Consider the following 24,410-nt stretch of genomic DNA (forward strand, 5'->3'; position numbering starts at 1 on the left):
ACTGGTGTTGGTTAGCCGTGCGAGGAGATTTGTGGAAATGTGCCGCTTTGATTTCTGCAGCTCCAAGTAGCACCGGTGAGAAGAACAAAAATAACATAGATGCCAACTAAAAACAACCCCAAAAAAAAGTTGAAAACCGAAACGTTGAACATATAACATGCACTGAATCTGCTGTGTTGTTACAACTGCAGGGAGCAGCCTGACAGAAAAAAATAGGGGCACACTGCTCCCAAATAATACTGTCACCACAGTCCCGAGAAATTTTTTTGCATCGGATGAAAGCATGCACATCGTGTAAGTATACATGAATGTTAGCCAGTCGTTACAAAAAAAATAAAAAGAAAAGCTTTTAGAAACTATTGTCATGTTTATTTCAGCACAAACTTGTTTATATATATATTTTTTTTCTTTTGCATGTGCTGGGTGTTAAATCAGCTCAGACACAAATTCAAATTTTAGGAAGCAATCAGCATCCAACAAGTGATGCAGCAGCAGCAGCAGCGCCTAACGCGGCGCGGCGCTTTGCGGAAGCTTCGGCACGCTCTGAGGAAGCCGAGAATGATTTCCGCCCGCAGGAGCAAAGACGTATTACAAAGTACAACACGAAACACTTAGCACCATTGTCAGTGATAATCTCGAGGAGAGCAGAACGCTCCTCTCATCATTTTATCCCTCGCACTCATTTCACCCCCCCCCCCATTCTCATTCTCGCCGCCTCATTCGGAAAGGGGATGACAAGTTAAAAACTCTCGTCGAGCAGAGGAGGCTCATTTTCAGTCACATGTTCTTGCTTTTATAGATTTATTTTCCCATCACCTCATCCTCCGTCAATTCATTTGCTCCCCCCTCCTCCCCCCTCGCCTCCTCGTCGCCTCTTCCTACAAGACCTTGCTGCACACTTGGCAGCGGCTGACTTTGGAGCGCTCTTGGCCTCCCTTCAAGGTCTCCTGCGCCGGCGAGTAGACAAACTCGCGGTTGGGATCCACCGTGGTCAGCCAGAAGCTGTACTTGTTGGCGAAGTAATGGCACGTCCCCTTGGCACCGTTGCACTCAATGAACGGTGTCGCCCGGAAATCTTCCAGGCACGAGCCGGGCGACACCAGAGACTGGCCGCCGCCTTCGGCCCCGGCTGCTGTGTGCTGAATTGAAATTGGAAACATTTTGTTTGGATCACGCTAATCTTATGCATTTCTTGCAGTTTAGGTAACACAATCTTTGTATGTCTGGGAGGAGCTAAGTTTAGCCCGGGTTGTTAGCGGAAAATCTCGAGAGTCTTCACCATATTTGTATAGTTTTTTTGTTGTTTATTTTTTTTGCACTGACAAAAAAGCTGATCTAAAATACCACAAGATGGCGCTCAAAGGAAAAGTTGTAGCTGTAGTGACACATCTCAACTGTTAAAGATCTTTGCGTATTTGTGAGGAGCCAAAATTAGGCCGGGTTGTTTGTGGAAGAGCCAAAGTATTTTTTTTTTCTGCTGAAGAAGCTGAGCTGCGATGCCACATGAAAGCGCCACAGCTTTGTATAATCCGAAAGTAGAAGCTGAAAGGACATAACTCAAGTGTTTAAGATCTTTGTATGCCTGGGAGTTAGCCTGGGTTGTTAGCGGAAGAGCTCGAGAATCTTCATATTTGTATCTGTTTTTTTTGTGCTGACAAGAAAGCTGATCTAAGATACCGCAAGATGGCGCTGAAAAGGAAATTTGTAGTTAAAGTGACACATCTTGACTGTTAAAGATCTTTGCATGTCTGGGAGGAACTAAATATAATGCGGGTTTGTTAGCGGAAGCTTCGGAGAGTGTTCACTGCATTATAATTTTTAAAATCTTTGTATGTCTGGGAGTGGCTAAGTTTAGCCCGGGTGGTTAGCGGAAGTTCCAGGGAATCCTCACTGCATAAATATTAATAAATATAATAATATAAACAATTTGTAAGCTATTTATTTTTCATCTAATGTTGAAAGATGACAAGGTAACAATAAATCAGTACTTACCATGAGGAAGGAGTAGCCGATCCAGAGACTCCTCCAGCCTGGGGGGCAGTTGGGAATGGTCAAGTCCTGACTGTGGACTGCCACCGCTTGAGATGGCGCCTCGCACACAGAACACCTGGGGGCCAAAAAAAAAGAAAAAGTTTGAAATGTAGAGCGGAAAGATTGCCGAATTCTCCACATGCAGAGTTGGAAAGCATTCAATACCTGCTGATGTAAGGTCGAATCTGACTGTGGGCCACGGGCATCATGGGAATGGGCGCCGTGGTGGAGAGCCAGTAAGATTTGTCGTTGCGGCTGGCGTAGTAGCACACCTCGTTGGGGGAGCAGTAGAGGAAGGGGATGGTGCTGAACCTGGGGAGGCAAGACCCCGGCTGACCTGGAGACACAAAGATGATAAGCGTCCTTTCCAGCAAACTTTACTTCTTCCGGTACGTTTTCATACCGAGGTCCTGGTTGTGAGCCTTCTCTTGACCCTCCACGTAAAGCAAGCTGTAGCCGTCCCACAGTTTGGCCATGCCCTGAGGACACATGGGGACCTGCGTATTCTGGCTGTGCTTCACCAAAGTGTAGCCAATACTGATGCTACGGCCCACCGAGCCGGGACTACCGGGCCGACCGACAGTACCGGGAAGGCCTGAGAAAGGACGAACACGCAATGATGTTATTTCATGGATCTCTTGCACAAAGGGAGGAAAATCACTAAAGTAGACCTTGATCTCCAGTGGCCCCAGGGAAGCCAGGAGGGCCGGGTTCACCAATTGGTCCAGGCTGACCAACAGAACCAGTGCGGCCCAGTTTGCCAACAGAACCGGGACGTCCCTTTGGACCTGAGGTGAAAAGGGAATGGTTGTGCAGTGACTTCAAAATAATCAACCAAGTGACGACAGGAAACTCAAAAAGCTTGTAAGTTGGGGCAGTCAAGGTACCACGGCATATGATAAATAAAAGTACGACACAATCATCTCATTTTGTAAACATTCACCTGGGCGTCCAGGCATTCCCGGCTGACCAGGACCTCCAGAGAAACCACGGGATCCAGGGTTACCAGGAGGACCTTCATCTCCGAAGGTTCGCTCATACGGAGGAACTCTCCCGGGTAGTGTGATACCCGGGCGACCTTTAGAACCCGTTGGGCCTAAGCAGGTGGGCAAGAAGAAACAAATGTTCATCGTTGCTTGCTCCACATTTGTTACTTTTCAAGTCTCCTTACCTCGGGAACCCTTGGCTCCTTTGCCTCCGTAATAGCCAGGGTCACCTGAAAAACCCTTTAGACCTGGTACGCCACTGGATCCAGAGTCACCTTGGAGTCCTATAAAGTAAGTTTCATAGTTTAAAAAGTGTTCCCAGTGGAAAAACCCGCAAAACAAAACAAAAAACAATAGTCACACAGAAGAAGATCTCAAAAAAAGCCCAAGTTTACCTTTGAAGCCAGGACTGCTGGAGAGACCGGGGCCACCAGGGATTCCTGGCTCTCCTTTCCTACCAGGTGTCCCAGGGAAACCCGGGAGTCCAGGATCACCTCTTTCTCCCTGGTCTGTGCCTGGACCGGGTGGCCCAGGAAGGCCTGGAGGACCAGTCAAACCTGAAGAGAAGAAGAGATGAAGGTGAGACAAGAAAAAGCCAAGAGTGTCGATAGGACATGCCATGAAAGGCCAGCACTAACCGAACTCTCCATCCAAGCCAGGGAGGCCAGGATCTCCCAATGGCCCAGGGACGGCCGAGACGACTGATCGACCGGGGAGTCCGGGTCGACCTGGAAATCCTGTGAGTCCAGGACCACCTGACCATGCACACACACAAGCCCACACGCAATTATGTTAAACCTTATCTGTATATAATCTGTCGGTCCGTCTGTCTCGTTCATTGAGATTGACTCACCTGGCGCTCCTCTTTCTCCCTTAGGTCCCGGGTAACCTGGTGCTCCTGGGTAAGAGACGCCTCTCTCGCCCTTCAACCCCGGAACACCAGGGGTACCTTGTCGAGTTCCAGCACTTGCCCCTGTTAAAATAAATAAATAAATACAATCAATAGAAATCATCGTAAGATTTACAAACAAAATAAACAGCAACAATATGTCCTTTAGGTCTCTATTCAAGAATTAATCTTTCTCCTGCCATTGAAATATTTACCAGGCGTCCCAGGAATGCCTTTAGGTCCACGAAGGCCATTAAGTCCGTCCAAACCAGGAGCTCCGGAAAGACCTGTAAAAACACAAAAGTGTTTCAGTCGAGCATTCATGTCTCACTCAGAAAAATAGAAAAAAACAATGTTTCTGTCTGACCTTTAGGTCCAGGACCTCCAGGGCCTCCGGGCAAACCAGGGGTTCCATCAGACCCTCTTCTTCCCGGGAAGCCAGACTGACCTTTTGGACCTGGGTAACCAGGTGAACCTGCCAACATGAATGCAGAAATGAGTTGGTCAATCCATATCTAGACCAAACTAAGTCTTTGCTGCACCCACCCATTATTCCAGGCCCTCCAGCTTCTCCAGGCGCTCCCTTGACACCAGAGAAACCGGGACTTCCTGGGAAGCCATCATCCCCAGGAGCGCCACTATTGCCACGCCCACCTTGAGGAACACAGTTTTAGATCAATCAACGCAAGGGGATGGAGGGCTTGTGGGTTGCACTTTTCTCTCTAGTTTTACCTGGAAATCCTGACTCTCCAGGCTGGCCTTTAAAGCCAGGACCGCCAGGATAGCCATAAGACTCTCCAGGCTGACCTGTGGAATACATATAATAAATTAATACAAAAAAAAACCCTCAAAAGTTATTGTGTGTGATGTGAAACTGAACTCACCCTTGGTACCAGGACGACCAGACTGTCCAGGATTGCCAGGGATACCGGGTAAGCCGTCTTCTCCCTGGATAGTAAAATAACTTGAAGCTCACCGCCTCAACATATACGTTGTACACTCCTTGCTAGGGATGGTCAATACCAAATTAAGAGACTGATTCAAATATTCACTCGTTAGTACTCACCGATCCCAACTAAATGCTAATACCACTGTGTCAAAACGCCACCTCATGGCAGAGATTTCAGATTTAGTTGTCTTAAGAATCGGTACATGGTATCGGCAGCCTCCACGAATACCTGATAGTCACGCAATTTCAAAGTCCGACATTCCTAACCTTATGTGAGCCGTGTAAGTTTATTTGTGAGTCTTTCCTTACCCTCGGTCCAGACATGCCAGGGAATCCCAAGATTCCGGCTTCACCTTTAGGGCCAAGGCCGCCGGGAAATCCCGGCTGCCCGGGGAAACCGGGCTGTCCCGGCAGGCCTTTGCTCTGTTCAGCAAAACCTGGAAGTCCAGGCAGACCCTGACGACCCGGCAGGCCTGGAAAACCTTTGTCACCTGGGGAAAACAAAGACATTTTTTTCTTGCGCCTCTCTTGTCTGATGGAAATGGAAAGAACCAACGTATACCTCTGGGTCCGGTGAAGCCGGGAAGGCCACCGCCTCCTGGTGTTCCTGGATCTCCTCTGGTCGACACCACTGAAACTGGAGGGCCAGGCGGACCTGCAGGACCGGGTAGCCCTGGCTCACCTAAACAGGGGAATACGATACATGGACATTCGTTTGGCTGACATTCTGAACTTCACGTAGCTTTGGGAGGCTTAGGATTTTTTTCCCCCATTTTTGTCAATTATGACAGCAATTTTTTGTCACGGCAATATCATGACACTGACTGTTAAACATGGCTCTTGGATGACAGAAAAAAAGTCCAGATAAATTGTTACATTATTTTGACATTTGCATTATAATAAAAAAAAAAATGAAGTGTAGGTTGGGTGCCAGTCATGTGATTAATAATCTACCATAGCATTTTTGTTTTGCCTGTTTGACATTTAAGGCCGTCCTTTTATCAAAAGGCTTGATCAAATATACATTTGTGAAAAGACTATTACGATTCTAATGCTGTCATATTTTTGTTACTATAAGTAGACTAAAACCTTTTGGAATTTTTGTTGACTAAAACTATCACATACTAAAATGCGACTGAAAATAATAAGCATTTTCGACCAAAATAGCAACACTAAAGATGGCTGTCGAAAACAACAGTTTGTGAACCAAATATACAATAAAACCCAGATGTGGTCGTCTTTATCCCGGCACTGGACACACTACCTTTGTGTCCAGTATAGCCGGGCCCGCCTGGAAGTCCATCTCTTCCAGGCCCCCCAGGCACTCCTTTCCCTCCAGGAAATCCTGGACTCCCAGGTCGACCGGGTGATCCGGGGAAGCCTGTCACCCCTGGGAAACCTGGTTCACCTGTGTAAAAAAAAAAAAAAATGACAACGCTGCCCGTTGCCTTCAACTAAGCGTGACGGTATCAGATGCCAGCTTCAGCATACCCTTCCTTCCTGGTATTCCTGGCAACCCCTCCCTTGTTCCTGGTCCTGGAGGCCCAGGGGGTCCCCTTGACCCTGGTGAGCCCGGAGTTCCGGGTAGTCCTGGGGTGCCCTTCATACCAGCGGGCCCTGGGAAACCTGAGTCTCCTCTCTCTCCCTTTCGACCAGGAAAACCTGGTGGAGGACGGATACGGTATATTATTGTCTTGAATGATTTTCGTCAAGGAAGGGAAAGGGTATGCGGGATTAAAAAACACATTCTTGTTTACAAAAGCAACCAAAATCACTCATGATAAGTAATGCAAAACTATGAATTGATTGCAAATTTGCTTTAAGTCTCACCTTCAACAGCATTTCAAATATTTTGTTCTTGCACACACACAAATTGTGAATACACAGCAAAAGCATAAATTCTGCACAATATGGCTGCAATTGCACTCTGATTGGAAAATGCACACTTAACGTCATCTGTGGTATTGATTGGAAATAAGAGCCGAGTTGATGATTTTAGGTATGAGCACTGTCCCCAAAAATGTGACTAAAAATAGTGCAATTCCAGACTAAATTAGCATATTCAAACCACCAAGGAGTCACTAAATTCTACCGTTCGATTCTTAAAAAAAAAAAAAAAAAAGAAGAATTTTCAAGATGTCCACTGAGTGAGTGGAACGTGATGAAAATGCCAATTTTTTTTTTTTTTTTTTTAAGAATGAAGCCTTGTTGAGTTTGTGGCCACACAAGCCTAGCGCAAAGAAATGGCAGAATGACAGATGACACTCCGACGTGTCAATGCACTACAAAAATGTTAGCGCTAGTTGCAAAAGAACAGCTGGAAAGGACAACACTTCCAGAGGACTCACAGCTAAAATGTCCACAAATCCTCCCAAAACAAATGTTGCTCACCAAGTGTTCAATTGACCTCCTCCGTCCGGCATTCATGGACATTTTGAGCCGGAGCTTGGATGTGCACGCCGTTGATGGAAGCGGTAAAAGATGGAGCGGGTGGGACTAGCGATGGATAAATATGCGGAAAAGGGGGAGTATCTCACCTTGACAGCCTATTTGGAACGAGCCAACACCAAGAGGAAACGGGTGGAGGGATGAAAGGATGGATGGAGATGATGATGGCGGGAAAAGATAGGAGGAGGAAAGTCACAAGACGTGGGAAGAGAAAAGCAAAGAGAGGGAGAGAATCTTTGGGGTGAGTTTAAACACAACAAAACGTGTGCCATGACGTCTGGTTCAAAAAAATGGGGAGAATGAAGAAAGTGACAATTTAACAGTAAACCATCACATTTGCGCCTCTTCCTTCTTCAAGCATTGAACATGGTGGCGGATTCGACAACATGAAGCTTTTTCCCGCACCTGGCGAGCCGCTTAGGCCCTTGCTGCCATCGATTCCCGGTGGACCGGGCACTTCCACGGTTGGATCGCCTGGCGGTCCAGGAGGACCAGGAAGACCGGGATAACCATCAACTCCACGCTCGCCCTTGAGGCCGGGAACACCCGTGCGTCCGTCGAAACCTGATCAAACCAAAATGGTCATTGAGATGATGTCCGCGCTATTCGTGCGACTGTAACGCCATCAACATGACGCACCGGGGGATCCGGGCACTCCTGGTGTCCCGGGCTGGCCCTTGTCTCCGGGGCCTCCGGGAAATCCATCCTGTCCTGGAGGCCCCCCTGTGGCTCCCAGGACATCTCCGGGCTGGCCTTTGGCTCCAGGGCGTCCTGGGACACCATCCTTCCCCTTGCCGCCATCGAAACTCTGTCCTGGGACACCGGGAACTCCGGCGTCCCCTCTGGGACCAGGAAAACCTGCGGGAGGAAGCAAAATCGATCAATGGATATTTACTGGTTCAACTACATTTTTCAATGAGTCACAAATATGGTGTTGTTGGGTTTACGACAGCCCCGACATTTCAAGATTCATGTGGTACAATAAGCAGTGGTGGACGGTCAAGGCCTGCAAGGCCTTCTCTGCTGGCCTAACATAAAATCAAGAAATCATGATCATATTCTTCACATTGATGTCATATTTTATCCTAGTGTCGAATTTTTAGGTGTGAGTTTTTATCCAATCAGAATTGAGCTAGCTCGTGTTGCCAGGCAGATTTCATAATACCAGTAGGATGCGCTATTCTTTCCGAGGCCTGCAGATACAAGCGTGCGGGCGGCTCTTCTGTGTGAGCGCTGGGGCTCATACAGTTGATAGGCAGTCGCGATAGCCAATCAGATCTCGAGAAAATTGAAAATCTTAAATATATTCTTGTTTGTTTTTTTAAAACAACAATGGCCGAAGGAGCGAAAAGTGTGGATTTAATTTTTAAGACAGAGCGATCGAGAGACGTGTATTTCTGTATATTATTTGCCCAGCCGTGGTGTCATAAATGTTGGTATTATGAGTTGGATTGATTCAAGTTGGACTAAGCACGACTTCACTGAAGGCCTACGTGTGAAGTGCACGGCCCGCCACTGACAATAAGCCACCTTCAGTTTGTGCCAAGTGATTTTCATACAAATACTTACTTTAGTTAAGACTTTTCTACGGAATCTAGTGCTTGTTCTGACTTGAGTTCAGATTCTGGTCGCATTGTCCAGTGATTTTACCACAAAGTTAGTGTTTTGAGAGAACAGCAAGTTGTGCAAGAAGCACTGGAAACATTTTTTGCAATCAAAGGTCAGAAAAGGTCAAATTCAGTTCATCTGAGAAGTTTCCAGCGCATTTTAGGTTCATCCGGGAATAACATTCAGATGATTAGCTGGTTACCTTGTGGCCCAGGTTGTCCTCCAAAACCGGAGTCTCCTCTCTCTCCTTTGCCGCCGTCAAATCCTGGACGCCCGGGGCCCCCCGGCGAGCCGGGCTGACCTTTTGGACCTGACAGATACAAAAAGCTCCCATGATACTTTGCTGATTGGTGCGATTCTTCTGTAACAGTGATGATGTGTTACAGCCAAATTTTCCAGTCACAACTCCTCTAGAGCGCGTTACTTTTGCCAGTCAATTTGTGTTATCTAGCTTCAATAACTCACACACAAAAAAAAAACATGGATCACAGCACAGTATGTATTCAAGTTTGTCACAAGATTGCGGGACTGCAGGTCCCCAAATGTAATTATTTTCTTTATAAACAAGGGTGATTAAAAATATTAAGATTTTTACCATTACAACTCTAATCTTTACATAAAAAAAACTGTAGTAAAAAAAAAAAAAAGTGGCCCATTTTTGTGAAATAAAATTCAGCAAAGACTTATTTGCATTATTTTTTTCAAAATAAAATACATTTTAAAAAGTAAATATTTGATTCATTTGAATAAAAAACAACTTTATTCTTAAATGCCACTGTTAAAAATGCGCTTTCCATTTAGTGGGAAAAAAAAAAAACGGGTGACATTTTTATCAAGCGAGGTTGTCGGTAACGAGGTTTAGTAAATAAGAAACTGGAAATGAGAGTTTGTGCCTTTTTTTTTTTTTTTTACCTGGTCGTCCAGGTACACCGGGAAACCCGGGCTGTCCCGCCTCACCCGGTATGCTGCAGGGAAGCACTTGGCCTGGGAGCAGTCATAAACAATTAGCCAGTGGACCAACAGTACATGCAGACCCACAACCAAAACGAGAAGTCAGTCACAGAATTGATGTTGACCGTCTGCCGCCTGCATTCACGCCACACACAAACCCTTTTTTGACTCCCTGCGAGTCACATCGAGCAGCGCTTCGTTCGCTCTAAAGCTCCCGAGAGCCGGTGCGAGCTTGTTACGCTGGCCGGCTGATGAAAAAAGTTCATTACCCACCCGTTCCCTCTTCGCTGTCAATAACCTCTCCGCAGCTGATTTCACCTGGACAGATGCACGTGCACAAGGACGTCAGCGGGACAGAGCGATGGATGGACGGGTGGAAATGGAGAGGAAGAAAGAGAGAGGTAGAAATTTGCAGCATACACAGCCAATCAGGGTCATTTGCATGCGCCAAATCATTGTTCATCAAACAAAACATCAGCAATCCGTTCCATTGGATGATGACTTAAGGCTCATCTGGTTAAGGCAAAAGCATATTTCAAAACGCTTGTCCAAATGCTTCCAAACAGGTTATTGCACTTATTGCAAGAGCAATTTGACGCCAGTCTCTTTGCTCCCGCCAGTGACAATAACCGTTCATATTAAAGAGCACAAAAAAAAAAAAACGTGTAGTTTAGCATTAGCATTGCGCTATGACAGCACACAATCATTTCTGCGGGTAAGCAAACTTTGTGTCGTTTGGCCTCGGAGGAGGCAAAACTTTGATCAGTTGTGGGATATTTTTAGAGTACAGGTGTCAAACTCATCCGGATGGCCGCATCATTTTTTTTTTTTTACGAACATGCCAATGGCATGTGAGAAGCAGGTGTTTGTTTTTGTCCACGTGGGGCTGCCATCCGCACGTTGTACACTGTAGTATGTGAAACTTTGAATGTGTGTGGCTTTAAAAGGCCCGGTGAGTGACGTGGGAGTCGTAGCATTTATATCCTGCAATAAAGCACAAAAAAAAATCTGCTAAATAAAATATATGATTTGAAAAATCTGTGATAAAGTGAGACTGCAGAAAGTGAATCACAAGTGTAATAAAATAATAAGCTGGTTTGGCTTTTATGATTTTTGATGTGGCCCCAACAGCAAAAATGAATTTGACAACCTCTGTTTTTCAAGTCATAATAATACAAATGATTCAAAGCGAAAACAAAATTGTTATCCACATCCTCTGAGGCTAAAGAATCACAGTGGCAGTTGTTTTTTTTTCACTTTCATCACGATGCAACAATCAGTGCACTAATGAAGCGCTTTATCAACGAGAGAGATTATAGAGCAAGGGTAGAAGCTCATTAATGGAGACCATTAATCGTGACGTTAACAGTTTGCGGCAGCAGCCGAGGCGGGAAGGGCAGGAAGCTGCTTTTGGGAGAGAAAAATCCTTCCAAAGTTTTCGGATGAATCCACGAGGTAGTTGTGTAACCCTCCTAAAGTGTTTGGGCGTGGTTGCTATGGTAACGACTGAAGGAGCAGGAGGAGGGCAACGCTCATGATGGATGTTTGATTTCCCGTTTTCAGCCTGTAGGGACAATATGACACACAGACGCTCGCACACACGCAGAGAACGTCCACGACCACTTACCGCTTGGTCCGGGCAAACCCGGCGGCCCCGGCAGTCCCGGAAAACCGGGTTCTCCCGATTCTCCCCGGAAACCGGGTGTACCCGCAATGCCGCCGCCGGGCTCGCCAGGTCCTCCAGGTCGACCCTTGGATCCCGGGAACCCCGGGAAACCTTTCTCTCCAATTGTGCCGAAGCCAGCGTCGCCCTGAGGAGGATCGCCACATATCATGTTTCTCAAGCAACCTCCTCTGATGTGTTTTTGAAGCACTCACTGGGGGTCCAGGGGCTCCAGGGAAACCTGGCGATCCATCCCTGCCTGGTGTCCCTGTTTCTCCCATAGGTCCTCTGGGGCCGGTCGCTCCGAGCTCTCCTTTCACTCCAAAACCAAAGTTGGTGTAGTAAGACGCCCCCTTTTCCCCTTTCCGGCCAAAGAAACCACGTTCACCAGCACGACCCTGTGGGAGGAGCACAATTTGGTCCGGATTGGACACGAACACAAACAAGGAGGTGGGGAAGTAATAGAACAAGTGCTCGTTCAAGGGTTCAAATTGTACTCACAGGAGGTCCTTGAACGGTGCCAAAGCCAGGTGTGCCGGTGTCACCGGACTCGCCCTTTGGTCCAGGGAAGCCGGGGCTGCCGTTGACGCCCGGAGATCCAGGAAGCCCAGGCAGCCCAGAGGAGCCGCCTCCGATACAGTTGCAGTCTCCGGGATCCCCTTGTGGAGCGGAGGACGAGGAGGAGGCGTCATGGGTTACAAGAACTAAAGTATCATTTAGCGTTTGATTGCTGATTCGCCGGCGTGTTGTACCTGGGAATCCTTTATATCCTCGGTTGCCCGGCGGTCCTCGGGAACCAGGCAGCCCCGGGACCCCCGGAACGCTGACACCAGGTGAAACTGCAACGACATGTGCACGCTGACTGAGCGTGGATGAGAGCGGACGTAAAAGCAACTTCAAGCCTAGAAATCGGGTGGCTTTCAGATTTCACACTGTTTTTGCAAGTGGCATCACCTGCACTGGCTCAGGGAACAAAATTGGAAATTGGAAAAGCTTATTGCTTACAGTGGGTCTTAACACAAATGAATTTTCCAGTCCAATGAGGACTATGCGGCGCAGTGCAGTGCGCAGTGTGAAATCGGGGTTAGTTTGTTCTCATTGGCCACGATAGCTTTGACAGGCTTGAACTGCAAGGTTATTTTAAGCAATAGATTGATTTCTTAATTCAATACAAAACAGCTTTACATTAAGCATGAACCAAATTCATTGATTTTACATTGCTGTGCCTACAATTGTAACCTCATGTGCCTATCGGGATCTAATGTGTACAACTTGGTGCGCTTACAAAATAAAGTTCATTTTATTGCTGCATTGCGCAATTACTGCCTAATTTGCATGAACGTAATGAATGCAAACACAAAGTGTCTCTACATGTGTCCCTCCTACTGCAAGTAAAATCAATGAATTATGTTCACTGGCGACACCCTGTGGCCAAAGATGAGAGAAGCAGCTTGCAGTCAAGAGACCAGTAAGCCAAAATTACCACTACACCTTGCGCAGAGTCAAAAGAGGTAAGCTACCGCCTGCTGAAAGTTGAGTTTGCTGGGCTGGTTCGTATTTGCATATTCGCCCGGGTGAGCAAAAATATTGCCATGGCGACCATGGCAATATGGCTGCTACCTGGGGGATACCTGCATTTTGACTGACCAGCGGGCCTTTCCCCCTCGGGATAGATGACGCAGGGCTCAACAGGTCGGCCTTGGGGGACAGTAAAGTCAGTCAGGCGGGATTTCTGTCTTGCAGCTAAACTTGCAACTGGCTTTCGCGGCTTCAATTCAATGGTTTTATGCGTAACGCCTGCGCTGCTATATCCCGAACATCAGGTTAATGCAATCATCAGGATAAAACAGAACGTGCTTCATGTAATCCGCACCACCTATGACATGAGGGAATTTTTGTTTTTTTTCAGCATACCGGAGGGGCCCTGAGGTCCAGGAAGTCCATGAGGCCCTGGTGTCCCTGGAAGACCAGGGGGGCCTGGCAGTCCTTCAGTGCCATAGCCGGGTATGCCAGGGCTACCTTTCTCTCCCTTTGGGCCCGGGGTCCCTGGGAAACCCGAACTGGGGGGACGAAATCCTGACAAGAAATCAGCAAAGTCAAGGCAGTTTAATCAAATGAACGTTATACTTACTCGCGTGAGTCCGAGCATGTTACCTGAACCAAAACCACCAAGTCCTGGTGGGCCTGGCGGGCCTGGAAACCCGGGAGATCCTTGGTCTCCAGGTGCACCTGGAAGTCCGTTAAAGCCCGGTTCACCCGGTGGTCCTGGGTGCCAAAGAAAACGCCCCCAAAAATAAATTTTGAAACAAAAATTTCAACAATACCAGTTCAACGCCGTGTCGGACTTTACCTTGAACAGAAGTGCCTGGACCGCTGACAAAAGCAGGTGGTCCCGGGAGTCCCGGTTCCCCCTGGTCACCCTAACAGACAAGTCACCATTGACAGCATTTAGAACAACTTTTATTGAACGCACACACAGAGATCACATCACTTGTATCACAAGTCAAGCTTGACCATCTAAGACTAGAATGAAAAAGGAAGTGGCACAAAATGAAAACGGAAAGCATGTGGGACTCCGCCTACCTTGGCTCCGCTGTATCCTGGTTGCCCGGGGAAACCTGGGGTGCCTCTGTATCCCTGTGACATGACACATGTTGGATTTAGCTTTGCCAGAGAGGTGGACATTTCAAATAATTGTGTGTGTGTTTTAAATTCTACCTGTTGTCCTGGTAGGCCAGGAGGTCCGTTAAAGCCCGGAGGACCCTGAAGGCACCGCAGGAAATAACATTTTAATTCATTGCTGTATTTCGTTTCAAGACATGAAGCTCTTACTCTTGCCCCTGGGTATCCGGGTATTCCTTTCTCTCCAAATTCTCCGCGGAAACCAAAAGGGCTCTGAAGGGGAGGAAAAATGATCAATGTTCACGACGGCAGAATTGTTCAGATGCCGTTGAAGGAAGAGCACTTACAGGGGCGCCGCGATTCCCAGGATATCCACGGATGCCCTTCGGTCCAGGTTCACCCTTTCAGGCAGAGACAAAAACATTTTTTTTACAGCTCCAGCTGTTGTGAAATGCGTTATATAAATAACGTTGTATTGTCTTGTATTGGTAAACGTCTAACAGGAATTTTTTTCCCGTTGTTTTTTAATCGAAACTCGTGCAATACGGGGGACAAATTTGGAGAATTTCTTAAAAAAAAATAGAAAATGTATCCTATCTCCTCTCTACCTTATCTCCTTTATAGATGGTGAGGGTTTGCTCGCTTCTTAGAGACCCGTCACCTGGAGTACCACTCGGTCCCGGAAGCCCCAAGTCGCCCTGGAGGCCAAAATACACACATTTAAATCCGATCCAGAGACGGATGGAGAGATTTTCAGCGATCAGCGACACACACCTTGTCTCCTTTCTCGCCTTGATATCCGTCACTACGACTCCCCTAAAAAAAAGTGGACAAGATGCACTTGGAGCTGTCTCGGAATTAAAAAGTCTTGTTTGTTTGTTTGTTTGCTTACCATTGGTCCTGGTGGACCCGGAGGACCAGGCAGGCCCTGAAGACAAACAACACAACCTCACTCAGCATCACAAATCATTTCATGTGAAAATATTCTGTGCCGTTTTCTTGAACGTACGGGATATCCCTCCGGCCCTGGTGGACCAGCGAACCCAACTGGACCGTCGGGACCTCTGGTGCCCTGCAGTGACATACACATTTTCAAATCTGGATGGGATCACGAAATGGGGGACATGTTGAGGAAATAGTAATGGTACAATTTCTTACAGGTCGACCGTCTTCTCCTGGAAGACCAGGAAAACTCTGAAACACACACGCCGACACAGTTGTTACCTCAGCGGATGATGATCATATGTAAATAGAAAACGATAAATTCCACCACCTGTGACAACTTAAAAGTAAGATATTCCTCACCCGTGGCCTTGTTTAAGACATTCTGACGAATATTCTTAATTACACAAATGACGAGCATTGAATGTGTTGTCTTGTGACAGCCTAAAACAACAACTTCTGTAGTTCAATCTAATCTGAAAAACACATTTTTTTATTGGCTAATTTGGAATTTTTGCTTTTTCTCGCCAGATCCAAATCATCTAGTATTACCACTGTTAATTTAGAATGAGTGTTTTGACATATATCTTTTTTTTAATTGCAAACTTCAAGTAATGAAGATAAATCGGTTATTCGACAGATTATATTTAGAAGTTTCTGTACTTTTGCACAAGTGCAGAATGTGAGCCACCTCTGCTTCCAAGCGGGCAAATGTACAAATATTACATAGCAGATTTTTGGCGTCATCTGGTGGCCAAAGGTAATACTGCAGGCAATGACGCCTGATTTCGACATCGATGTTTTAAAAAGAAAAACCTTTCTGCCAAAACATACACCAATCGTTTTGTAATCAGTATTAAGTACGTTTAGTATTAAGAAAAATAAATAAGAATATTTAAGAAAAATAAATCAAAAGAAGACATATTGTGTTAGGAGTTGACACATCATCACAAAATTTTCAGTGAGAACTCACAGAGACGCCGCCTTCCGAGATGTATCGAGGTTCTCCTTTCTGACCCCTTGGCCCGATTGGTCCCTGGTAGAGCACAGTACAACATCCTGACTGAGCACCAAATTTTTATTCAGGTTGCAAACACGCAGATCTGTCCTTACCGCGAATCCAGGTTGCCCGGGTGCTCCGGTCCCGTAACCAGGATATCCGGGCTCCCCTCTGGTCCCGTTACAGCCGTCCAGTCCTGGTGGTCCTCGGCTACCCTGCTGACCAGTGTGACCCTACGACGTCCATGTGGGGAAAAAGAAGATTCAACTTGGATGAAGGCAACTATCCTTTCCTAGGGTTTAGTATTATTATTTATTATTTATCATTTTTCATTTAATTTCTTCAGTTTAAGTTTTGGCTTGACATTTTATTCATTTCCAGTTTTGAACATTTTATATCTCGTAGTTAGGGAGGTTTAGGACTCGTTCAGATACTGATATCGGTACACGTCCATCCTTAACGATAGCTATTTCAATTGTTCTAGGACTTAGTTAGTTTTGCACGGTGCTGACTTACAGGTACGCCATCATTTCCTTGAAATCCTGGCACTCCCATTGGTCCCTGTTGAATCAAACAAATCAGTCAATGAAACAAAATTGTTTGTTTAAAGTCACTAATGCGACAACATTTCTTTTATTTTGAAGAATTTTACACCCACTTTGTCTCCTTTGGGGCCGGATGGTCCTTTCAAGCCAATATGGCCCTTCTCTCCTTTGGGCCCTGTAGGCCCCAGGCTGCCGCGGGGCCCCTCTGGCCCACTCTGACCAACCTCACCAAGAGGCCCTGGACGACCCTGAGAGGAAAGGAGACAAGGTCACCTGTTTGGTATTGTTCTAAAATATCCACCATGTCATTTGTAAATGAGGTGGGAAAGATAATAAAGTCTAAATAAATCATATGAAATCATTTTTTGATAAAATAATTATAATACAATGATTGTATATAAAAATGCAGGAAGTCTCAAGAATTGTGTTCTTCAGGCTGCAATTCTACATATCCACCACATAGTGGCAGTAAAATGACACGAACATCGATCAGCAGAGAAAAGCCCAACCCTGCGCACACGCACGCACGCACGCACGCAAACACTCACACTCTCGCTCACGCGCACTCGATGATGATGGGTATTTGACGCCATTCGCTCCCCTTTCAGCAGGTGAGAGGAAACGCAGGAGACAGAAGGAGGAAGGAGAGCGAGAAGGGCGTGTCAGATGTCAGAGGATTTCATTTCACAGCTGAAAAATGAACTGGAGGCCTCGATGTAATGCTTACAGTATATTCCACATGTATAATCTATTTTATACACACTCTAAAGTGTTTGTTTGCACTTCGTATTTGCTCTTAGGTGAGCGCAATATGCAACCTTTGAGCCAAAAGTCATGTTGTGAGAACTAATGATGAGTTGATGACAAACGATGCCGCCGGTGACTCGACCGGCGTGGGCGTGCTGCAAGCCTCGGGGCAGCCATGTTGACGTGATGAGAGGGTTTGGCCTGTCAGCGCCGTCTGGTTTGCATCTTACGTCCACACCTGGTTTCACACGGAGGCAAATGTGCCAGTTGTCCCACTTTCTCTCACGCCAGGCCTTCCGGCTTCGCGTTCACCCTGCTGGCCTCGGAACGAACACGCATCGATGACATTACCAAGTCCCGTCGGTGAGGTCAGAGAAGGTTATCTAGTATCCATTTTGAGGTGATGGGAGGTCACGTTTGCTTTGGAAGGTCAAGTACCAGTTGAAGTGGGGAGATGGACTTAATAGAGGTGAGGTGATGAAAGACGCAAATCGAGTTTGGAAGGGAGAACTGCTCATTCAGATACATTTCAAATCAAGACACTGAAAAACACAACGTGTATTTTGGGGTCATTTAAGTTGGAAAAACTTGAGAATATAAATGACAGGACCGACCTGCATAGCAACAATGTAAGTAAGTTGCTTTCCCTTCGATCTTTAAAGGGGAAGTCCACCGCAAATTTTCTTGACAATAATTTGTTCTATGCAGGCAAAACTAGTCAAAACGTGACATTCTAATTAATATTGTGTTGCGGAATATGAGTACAGCAGTAAAATCCACCCATTTTTGTCCATCTCAAGGGGGCGGCCATTTTGTCACTTCCGTCGACTGAAAATGACATCACAGTTGCGCAGGACTCAGATAAGGACCAATCACGGCGCAGCTTCAGAAAACAGGTGTTACCTGAGCCCTGAGCAACTGTGATGTCATTTTCACTCGACAGAAGAGACAAAATGGCCGATTTTGCTCCTTAACTTATATTCCGCAAACGCGATATTAATCAGAATGCGATGTTTAGACGAGTGAAGGCGCATAGAACATTTTATTGCAAAGATTTTTTTTAGATTGACTTCCCCTTTAAGTTGGGGTTAACTTTCTTTTTTTTCATTGTTGTGTTAAATGTTAGTCATTTATATTTCAAAGGGACAGTGGGTAGAAATTTAGGATTTTTCAATTTTCATTCTTTTTAATTATCGATTAATTATCATTTTTTTAATTATCAATTAATTTCAACAATATGCAAAAGAACATGTATCACATCAACTACATTTTTTTTCTTTTAATAATCTGAGGTTTAGTAAAGGCTAGTTATAGTCCAAGGGCGGCGACAAGTCAATTGTGATGACATATTGCTTGCACCTCTGCTGAAGAAATGGTTGGCTTGCGAAGTTCGGCCTCGCTGAGGCATCGTAGTGAGCACGCTTCAAAATACACGCGCTTAAAACTTTATTTACTTTTCAATTAGTTCACCACTAAAGTGCATTTTCCACACTTTCCCTTTAAAGTTAAATGAGGCCCAAAAATAAGTTGTGTTTTTTAAGTTAGTCTGTCCTCCGGGGTCGTGCTTATTTGCTCCGCAAGGGGAGAGTAAAATCAGACCATGTAAAAAAAATAAATAAATAAATAAATAAAATTATCGAAAAACCTGCGATAAATCGAGACCATCAAAAGTGAACCACGCCATGGATATGGATTGTGACAATTCCATTTGGTGGTGATGTTCTGATGTAAAACACAAGCCTTGGCTCAATAACGGCTGGGAGAAAGCGCCTTAAAAGTGCCAACACCTTCAGCCGCAGACGAGCCGGGGCGTTTGGAAGCGGCCTGTGTTTTCATGCCAGCGAGTCGACGTTCCGGTCAGCCCTCGGCGGACCTTCCACACTCATCATCTTCCAGCAGAGTGGTCAGTTTGTAGGCCCAAATCCCCTCCGGCACAAAGGGCACAATGGGGCCTTTCGGGGGCGGCTAAGCTCTCTGGACTTAGCGCTCCCATCGAGGTTCTGCCTCACTTCCTGGAGCGGCACGGCGCTTGGACAGACAGTTTCGGGGCGGCTGAGTGTGTGCGTAAGTGTGCGTGTGAAAGTGTGCGTGTTGTCCTGGATGTCCACCCTCAGGCCGTCGAGGGGTTTAACCAGTCGTATTGTTCTGGTGGCGGGGCAAAGATTTAACTGTCACACTGCATGCTCACTGTCGGATGGTGATGGGAGCAGAATTTGGTGGCGCTGGTGATTCTGCCGGGGAAGAACTGGCAAATGAACGGCATTTGGTGGATGAGGGTGGCGCAGGCTCAGTGAAGGCATGCGTATTTCGGTGGTGTAAAAGGTGTAATTGTGCTAAAAACAAGCCTGCCCTCGTTGTCCTCCCTCTCAGGTGACAGCAACCTTTGAGGCGCAAACAGCACTTGTAATTGGCACGCTGGGCTGGTTGAAAGGCCATTTGGCGTTCAGAAAGAACGCTGATAACAGATGTTTAGGCCTCCTTTAATGGCCATCTTGTCTGAATTGAACTGAGATGACCGAAAGCACTTTGGATTTTCTCATGAAGCGCCATCTCGTCGATTTGGGAGCGGTAGGATGATGATGGTGTGCCCGTCTTGGCCACTGGGAGGCAGTGTAATGCAAACAAAAATGGAGAATAGCACTTCTACTTTTGTAAGATGCTGCAATATGGCTAATGAGGATAAAAAATTTATACCTAAGAGTATTGTTAGATTATCTTTCTACATGTGTTGCTACAAATTTGTGCTCAAAAACCCGTCAATTCTAAAACAGCCACTATGGAGCGATGCTAACGGTTTACGGTATTTAAGATTATTGGCTCCGACTCTTTAAAGAGAAATTCACGTCTAACCCACCTCAGGTCAGACCACAGGATAATATTATAAAACATCAAGTTACCGGGCATTTTCCCGGTGCACATACAGACATAGACATGCCACACACATACAAGCGCAAAAATGTAATTGCATAGCCCCCCCGAGTTTAGAGGGTGAGGCGCCTACAGGTTTAACGACCACGTAAATAACACGTAAATCATCGTAAATAACCGCAGCGTCGTCATGATCATCAAGAAACTGGAAAAATCACGACTAATAAGCAGTCTTGCGCATTCCTGCACGTGTGTGAACGTTTGTGTCTGCGTGTGTTGAAAAAGTCAGAGGTGAGTGCGCACGTGGCTTTTATTTCTATTCAAGGTACCATCAGCTGCCCTAGTTCATCTCTTTTCATTCATTGCAACGTTTCTCAGTGCAACTTCGGTGGGAGAAGATGCGTGAAATGTCATTTCAAAATGGCTTGCAATTCCGGGGAAAGCCACAGGATGGCGGTAGAGCGCATTGGAAGGGACAGCCACTCTGCAGCGCCCGCTTGGTTCTTTCTGTGTTTATGCGCGTGTTTGTGGGTGAACGTGCACGTGTGCGCGTGTGTGTGATTAATTACCGCACAAGCTTTCCCCGTACACGATAATGCTCTCAAACCTCTCTCTCTGGCACTCCCTCACCAACATATACGCTCACACACGCACGCGCACGCACACGCTCTTGTGCTCTCTCAATCTTACACATTGTTTCTCAAAAATGTGCTCACAAATTATTATCTTGGTCTCACACACTCACAATTACTTGTTCACTCGATCTTTCTCATAGGAACACTCGCCCAAACACGCACACACACTCACACACACATGGTCCTTTTCTCACTCTCATCCCTTGTCTTTCTCCTTGACCTTGTGGTCTCACCATGCCCAAAACCCCTTGACCCTCCCATATGGGAGTGGATGTGCGTCGGCCATCGTTTGCACCATTTTTACACGCCTGAGTGTGTTTACATGAAGCCTCACAGTGATTAAAAAAAAAGAAAAAAAATCACCTCAAAAGGAGAAGACAACATGCCATGAAGGGGCCCAATTTCATGCGTGTGAGCCAGGAAAAATGTTTAGATGAAAGACTGCGGCTGATAAGACCGTCCTGTACAATAGTGTGTACATCACGACACGCAGACACAGAGGAGTGGCCATGCATATAGCGCTAACACACACACAGAGAATGAGAGATGTGGTGCTTATATTGAAAGATAAAAAAAGAAAAAAAATAGATCAAAGTCTTCATTCATGCTTGTCCGGTGCTGCTGCCAACTTTCATTATCTGGCTGCAATTGGAGCCATTGTGTGCATGCATTTAATACGACAAGCTTGGCTGTTGCTTCTTTTCGGGGGCTTTTGTAGACAAAAATGTCAAATTCAACTCACAACGTCTATAGAACGGTCAAGGCGGAATCAATGAGGGTTGCCGATTTAAATCAAGGGAGCCTATAGAGAGGTTTCATCGCTGGTTTGTTATCGCTCGATCCCACTGAGACGCAGCACCACTATCGCCATGCCCTTATTTTGAAAGGGACGGCACTCGTGCTTCTCTTCGCCCCTTGTTTCCACCCTCATCCGTGATTGTCTGTTTAGTCTTCTTTCACTCTTCAATCTCCTTGTGTCAACAAATGTAAAGGCTTCGTTGTTCCAACTTGGCGCACGTTATTTTGCTCTCGCTTCAACAATGACCTCTCGGGCCGTTGCTGTTCACCCAATGGGAGAGGATGTTTTCAGATCAAATGAATTCAACATGGCACAGATACTATCAACAAAGATCTAAAGACCCTCTTGAGAACGTAAAGCCCCTCGGCTGTTCATAATGAAAAACCAACAGGACATCTGGATTGTGTCTCACTGGTGTGTTTGGACATCACCTGGGGGGGGGGGGGGGGCGCTCCCTCCCTCTACCAGGCATCAGCAAAGGATTTAGTGCTAATGTCACCACATTTCCCCCGCTTATGGTGTCAAAAAAAAAAAAAAAATTAAACATCTACTTGTCAGCACTGAAGCAGGAGGCGATGCGATATGGTCTTCAAATAAAAATCATAAAAATCCAATTTCCAACCTCCTATTCTGGGATTTATTTTATTTTCACTAAATCAAAAAAACTTTGCTAAACGTAATGATGGTAATATAATATCTTTGCGATTTCACAAAAATGGCGTGCAACGGGGCACTCGTAGCCTTTTGGTGACTGACAGAAATTTATATTGTTGGGTGCGGACGGCAAAGAAACGCAAAGCGAAGAGCAGAGACAAAAAAAGATTCAAGTACTCTGTGTTGATAAAAGCAGTTTGGAAAGTGACGCCGAAAAAAAGTCCAAATCAAACAATGCCTTAAATAAGACTCACCCTCGCTCCTTTTTCCGGGTTGCACCTGCAACCGCCGCTGCAGTCCAAACCGGAACACGGCTCGTTGGAATTATCCCCCTGCGGAGACAAACAAGCGGACGTCTCATTTGTGAGTTGCTTTTTGCAATATTTGATAGCGAAGCTGGCGTTGAACCTCCAATATTTTCCCGCATCGCACACGGCCTCATGAAGAGTTTTGCATCTCACAAACTCGGCGTGAACTGCAGATTAACCTCTGCTGCTCAGGGTGGCATTCCTGAGATTGCTCGCAAACATCACACAACACTTTCAGACTTGATCGGAGACATAAAGACGGCGTTTATAATCTGACATATGAGTGACAAAAGCTCATATCAAGTCTACATTAGGCTTCTGTTCACAAGTTCGGCCTCATGGTGGGAGGCGGATGGATAAAAATGTCCATTTCAGCTTCGAGCAAGAATTTAAACGACACGTCCTTACCCTACGTATGACCCGCTGTTGTTTTTGGGGTCAACTTGGGGTCAAAGGTGGCCCTTGAGCATGATCTGGGGATGAAAGGAGCCATGGGGGGAACTGGTGGGACATGTTGGAAGGATGAAGGTTATGAGAAAATGAAAAGCGGCAATGTGTTTTTGGACCGTATAACAAGTAGGACACCCGTAAGTCAACATGAGGTGGTCTAGACGTGATAGCCCGCATAAGATGACCTGGGAAAAAAATCATATGTATCAGTTCAGGCCTTGGAAATATTTTTTATGCTACAGTGGGGCCTTGAGATGAATGTCACTTGACACAATGAAAAGTCGTGAACGTTTTAATGTCAAATATTCTTTCACCTCCGGAAAGAATGGCGAGTATTAGTGCTGTACTGATGAGATGAGAGGAGTTGGGACGTCCAAAGGAATAGTTTGTTTGTCCGACTGTCACACCACAAAGAACTGCAGCTCTTTTGCGGTGAGACAAACGAGGCCATTCAATTGATGTCATGTGACAAAAAATGTTTTATTCGGTCTGTCTCAAGGCTAAAATGAGGAAGACAAAACAAATATATATTATATATTAGAGCGAAAAACTTTCAGGGCCCATTTGAAATGATTTTACTTGGGTGTTGCTGTACGTCGGTACAGAAGAAGGACGTTTGAGAATTGTAATTGACTTGACTATCATACAACACTTAGTGACCTCTTTTTTTTTTGCATCTTGCACTCGAAAAAAAATACTCTTCATATTTAAAGAAAGCTAAAACTAATACTCAAAACAATATATCGAAACAAAAATTAACAATTTTAAATTAACAAACCTGCCCCAAAAACAATTAGAATGAACTGATTTAAAAAAAAAAATCCAAATCTATTATTACTCTAATTCTTTTGAAGGATGACATTTAACAAAAAAGTACAAGAATGTGAATTGCTTGTTTAGAACATTAAATACACATTATATATTTTTTATTTTTTTTATTGGGGCCAAAAGCTGCAATGGATTAATGCCATTTTTTTTTTTTTAATTTCAAATCATAGTGTGATTTAACGATTTTAAAAGGATTTGACTATATTGCTTGTCGCCTCACTGGAGAGAGCAACAAGCAACAAGGTGCATGTTTGTCCCCATGAACAATTACCTCAAGATTACTGGCATGTGACGATGGAGGGCAGCGGATAATATGCAATGAGGAAAAGTTTGGCACAATGCCTTGGGGGGGGGGGGGGTTAGGCCGGCAGTTGGGGCTGGATTGGGAGGGGTGCAGGGGGGGGGGTCAGCAGTGCAGGTCCGAGCCTCGCTCCGTCTGATCTCCTCAACTCTTCTAATCACGATGACAGAAGGAGGCCAAGAAAGT

At 45.7% G+C, this 24,410-nt stretch overlaps 1 protein-coding gene across 3 annotated transcripts in view; it reads right to left on the reverse strand.

The window, feature by feature from the left end:
* Positions 1-267: 267 nt before the first annotated feature.
* Positions 268-24,410, reverse strand: part of col4a6 (collagen, type IV, alpha 6) — a 50,966-nt gene continuing 26,823 nt past the window's right edge. The window contains exons 4-49 of one of the 3 annotated variants that reach the window (XM_088294724.1): positions 22,592-22,669; positions 16,748-16,882; positions 16,606-16,650; positions 16,203-16,322; positions 16,063-16,125; positions 15,306-15,341; positions 15,157-15,219; positions 15,040-15,075; positions 14,922-14,963; positions 14,756-14,845; positions 14,495-14,548; positions 14,358-14,420; positions 14,244-14,288; positions 14,109-14,162; positions 13,876-13,945; positions 13,680-13,790; positions 13,440-13,601; positions 13,173-13,223; positions 12,278-12,364; positions 12,027-12,184; positions 11,741-11,923; positions 11,490-11,673; positions 10,136-10,180; positions 9,824-9,895; positions 9,114-9,221; positions 7,943-8,161; positions 7,709-7,867; positions 6,347-6,517; positions 6,120-6,263; positions 5,418-5,537; positions 5,165-5,346; positions 4,791-4,854; positions 4,639-4,713; positions 4,453-4,560; positions 4,274-4,381; positions 4,122-4,193; positions 3,871-3,990; positions 3,656-3,772; positions 3,413-3,574; positions 3,203-3,301; positions 2,975-3,127; positions 2,703-2,819; positions 2,435-2,626; positions 2,197-2,368; positions 1,993-2,107; positions 268-1,139 (exon numbers count right to left, since the gene is read on the reverse strand). In XM_088294724.1, coding sequence (XP_088150850.1) covers positions 879-1,139; positions 1,993-2,107; positions 2,197-2,368; positions 2,435-2,626; positions 2,703-2,819; positions 2,975-3,127; positions 3,203-3,301; positions 3,413-3,574; positions 3,656-3,772; positions 3,871-3,990; positions 4,122-4,193; positions 4,274-4,381; positions 4,453-4,560; positions 4,639-4,713; positions 4,791-4,854; positions 5,165-5,346; positions 5,418-5,537; positions 6,120-6,263; positions 6,347-6,517; positions 7,709-7,867; positions 7,943-8,161; positions 9,114-9,221; positions 9,824-9,895; positions 10,136-10,180; positions 11,490-11,673; positions 11,741-11,923; positions 12,027-12,184; positions 12,278-12,364; positions 13,173-13,223; positions 13,440-13,601; positions 13,680-13,790; positions 13,876-13,945; positions 14,109-14,162; positions 14,244-14,288; positions 14,358-14,420; positions 14,495-14,548; positions 14,756-14,845; positions 14,922-14,963; positions 15,040-15,075; positions 15,157-15,219; positions 15,306-15,341; positions 16,063-16,125; positions 16,203-16,322; positions 16,606-16,650; positions 16,748-16,882; positions 22,592-22,669 — 5,085 coding nt within the window. In that variant the 3' untranslated portion in view covers positions 268-878. The remainder of the gene's footprint in view (positions 1,140-1,992; positions 2,108-2,196; positions 2,369-2,434; positions 2,627-2,702; positions 2,820-2,974; positions 3,128-3,202; positions 3,302-3,412; positions 3,575-3,655; positions 3,773-3,870; positions 3,991-4,121; positions 4,194-4,273; positions 4,382-4,452; positions 4,561-4,638; positions 4,714-4,790; positions 4,855-5,164; positions 5,347-5,417; positions 5,538-6,119; positions 6,264-6,346; positions 6,518-7,708; positions 7,868-7,942; positions 8,162-9,113; positions 9,222-9,823; positions 9,896-10,135; positions 10,181-11,489; positions 11,674-11,740; positions 11,924-12,026; positions 12,185-12,277; positions 12,365-13,172; positions 13,224-13,439; positions 13,602-13,679; positions 13,791-13,875; positions 13,946-14,108; positions 14,163-14,243; positions 14,289-14,357; positions 14,421-14,494; positions 14,549-14,755; positions 14,846-14,921; positions 14,964-15,039; positions 15,076-15,156; positions 15,220-15,305; positions 15,342-16,062; positions 16,126-16,202; positions 16,323-16,605; positions 16,651-16,747; positions 16,883-22,591; positions 22,670-24,410) is intronic. The other 2 variants (XM_088294726.1, XM_088294725.1) reach the window with 2 other exon arrangements.

This window comes from Idiotropiscis lumnitzeri, chromosome 4, assembly GCF_059441095.1.
Source record: "Idiotropiscis lumnitzeri isolate Australia: NSW breed Sydney's pygmy pipehorse chromosome 4, RoL_Ilum_1.0, whole genome shotgun sequence".
Lineage (NCBI taxonomy): Eukaryota > Metazoa > Chordata > Actinopteri > Syngnathiformes > Syngnathidae > Idiotropiscis > Idiotropiscis lumnitzeri.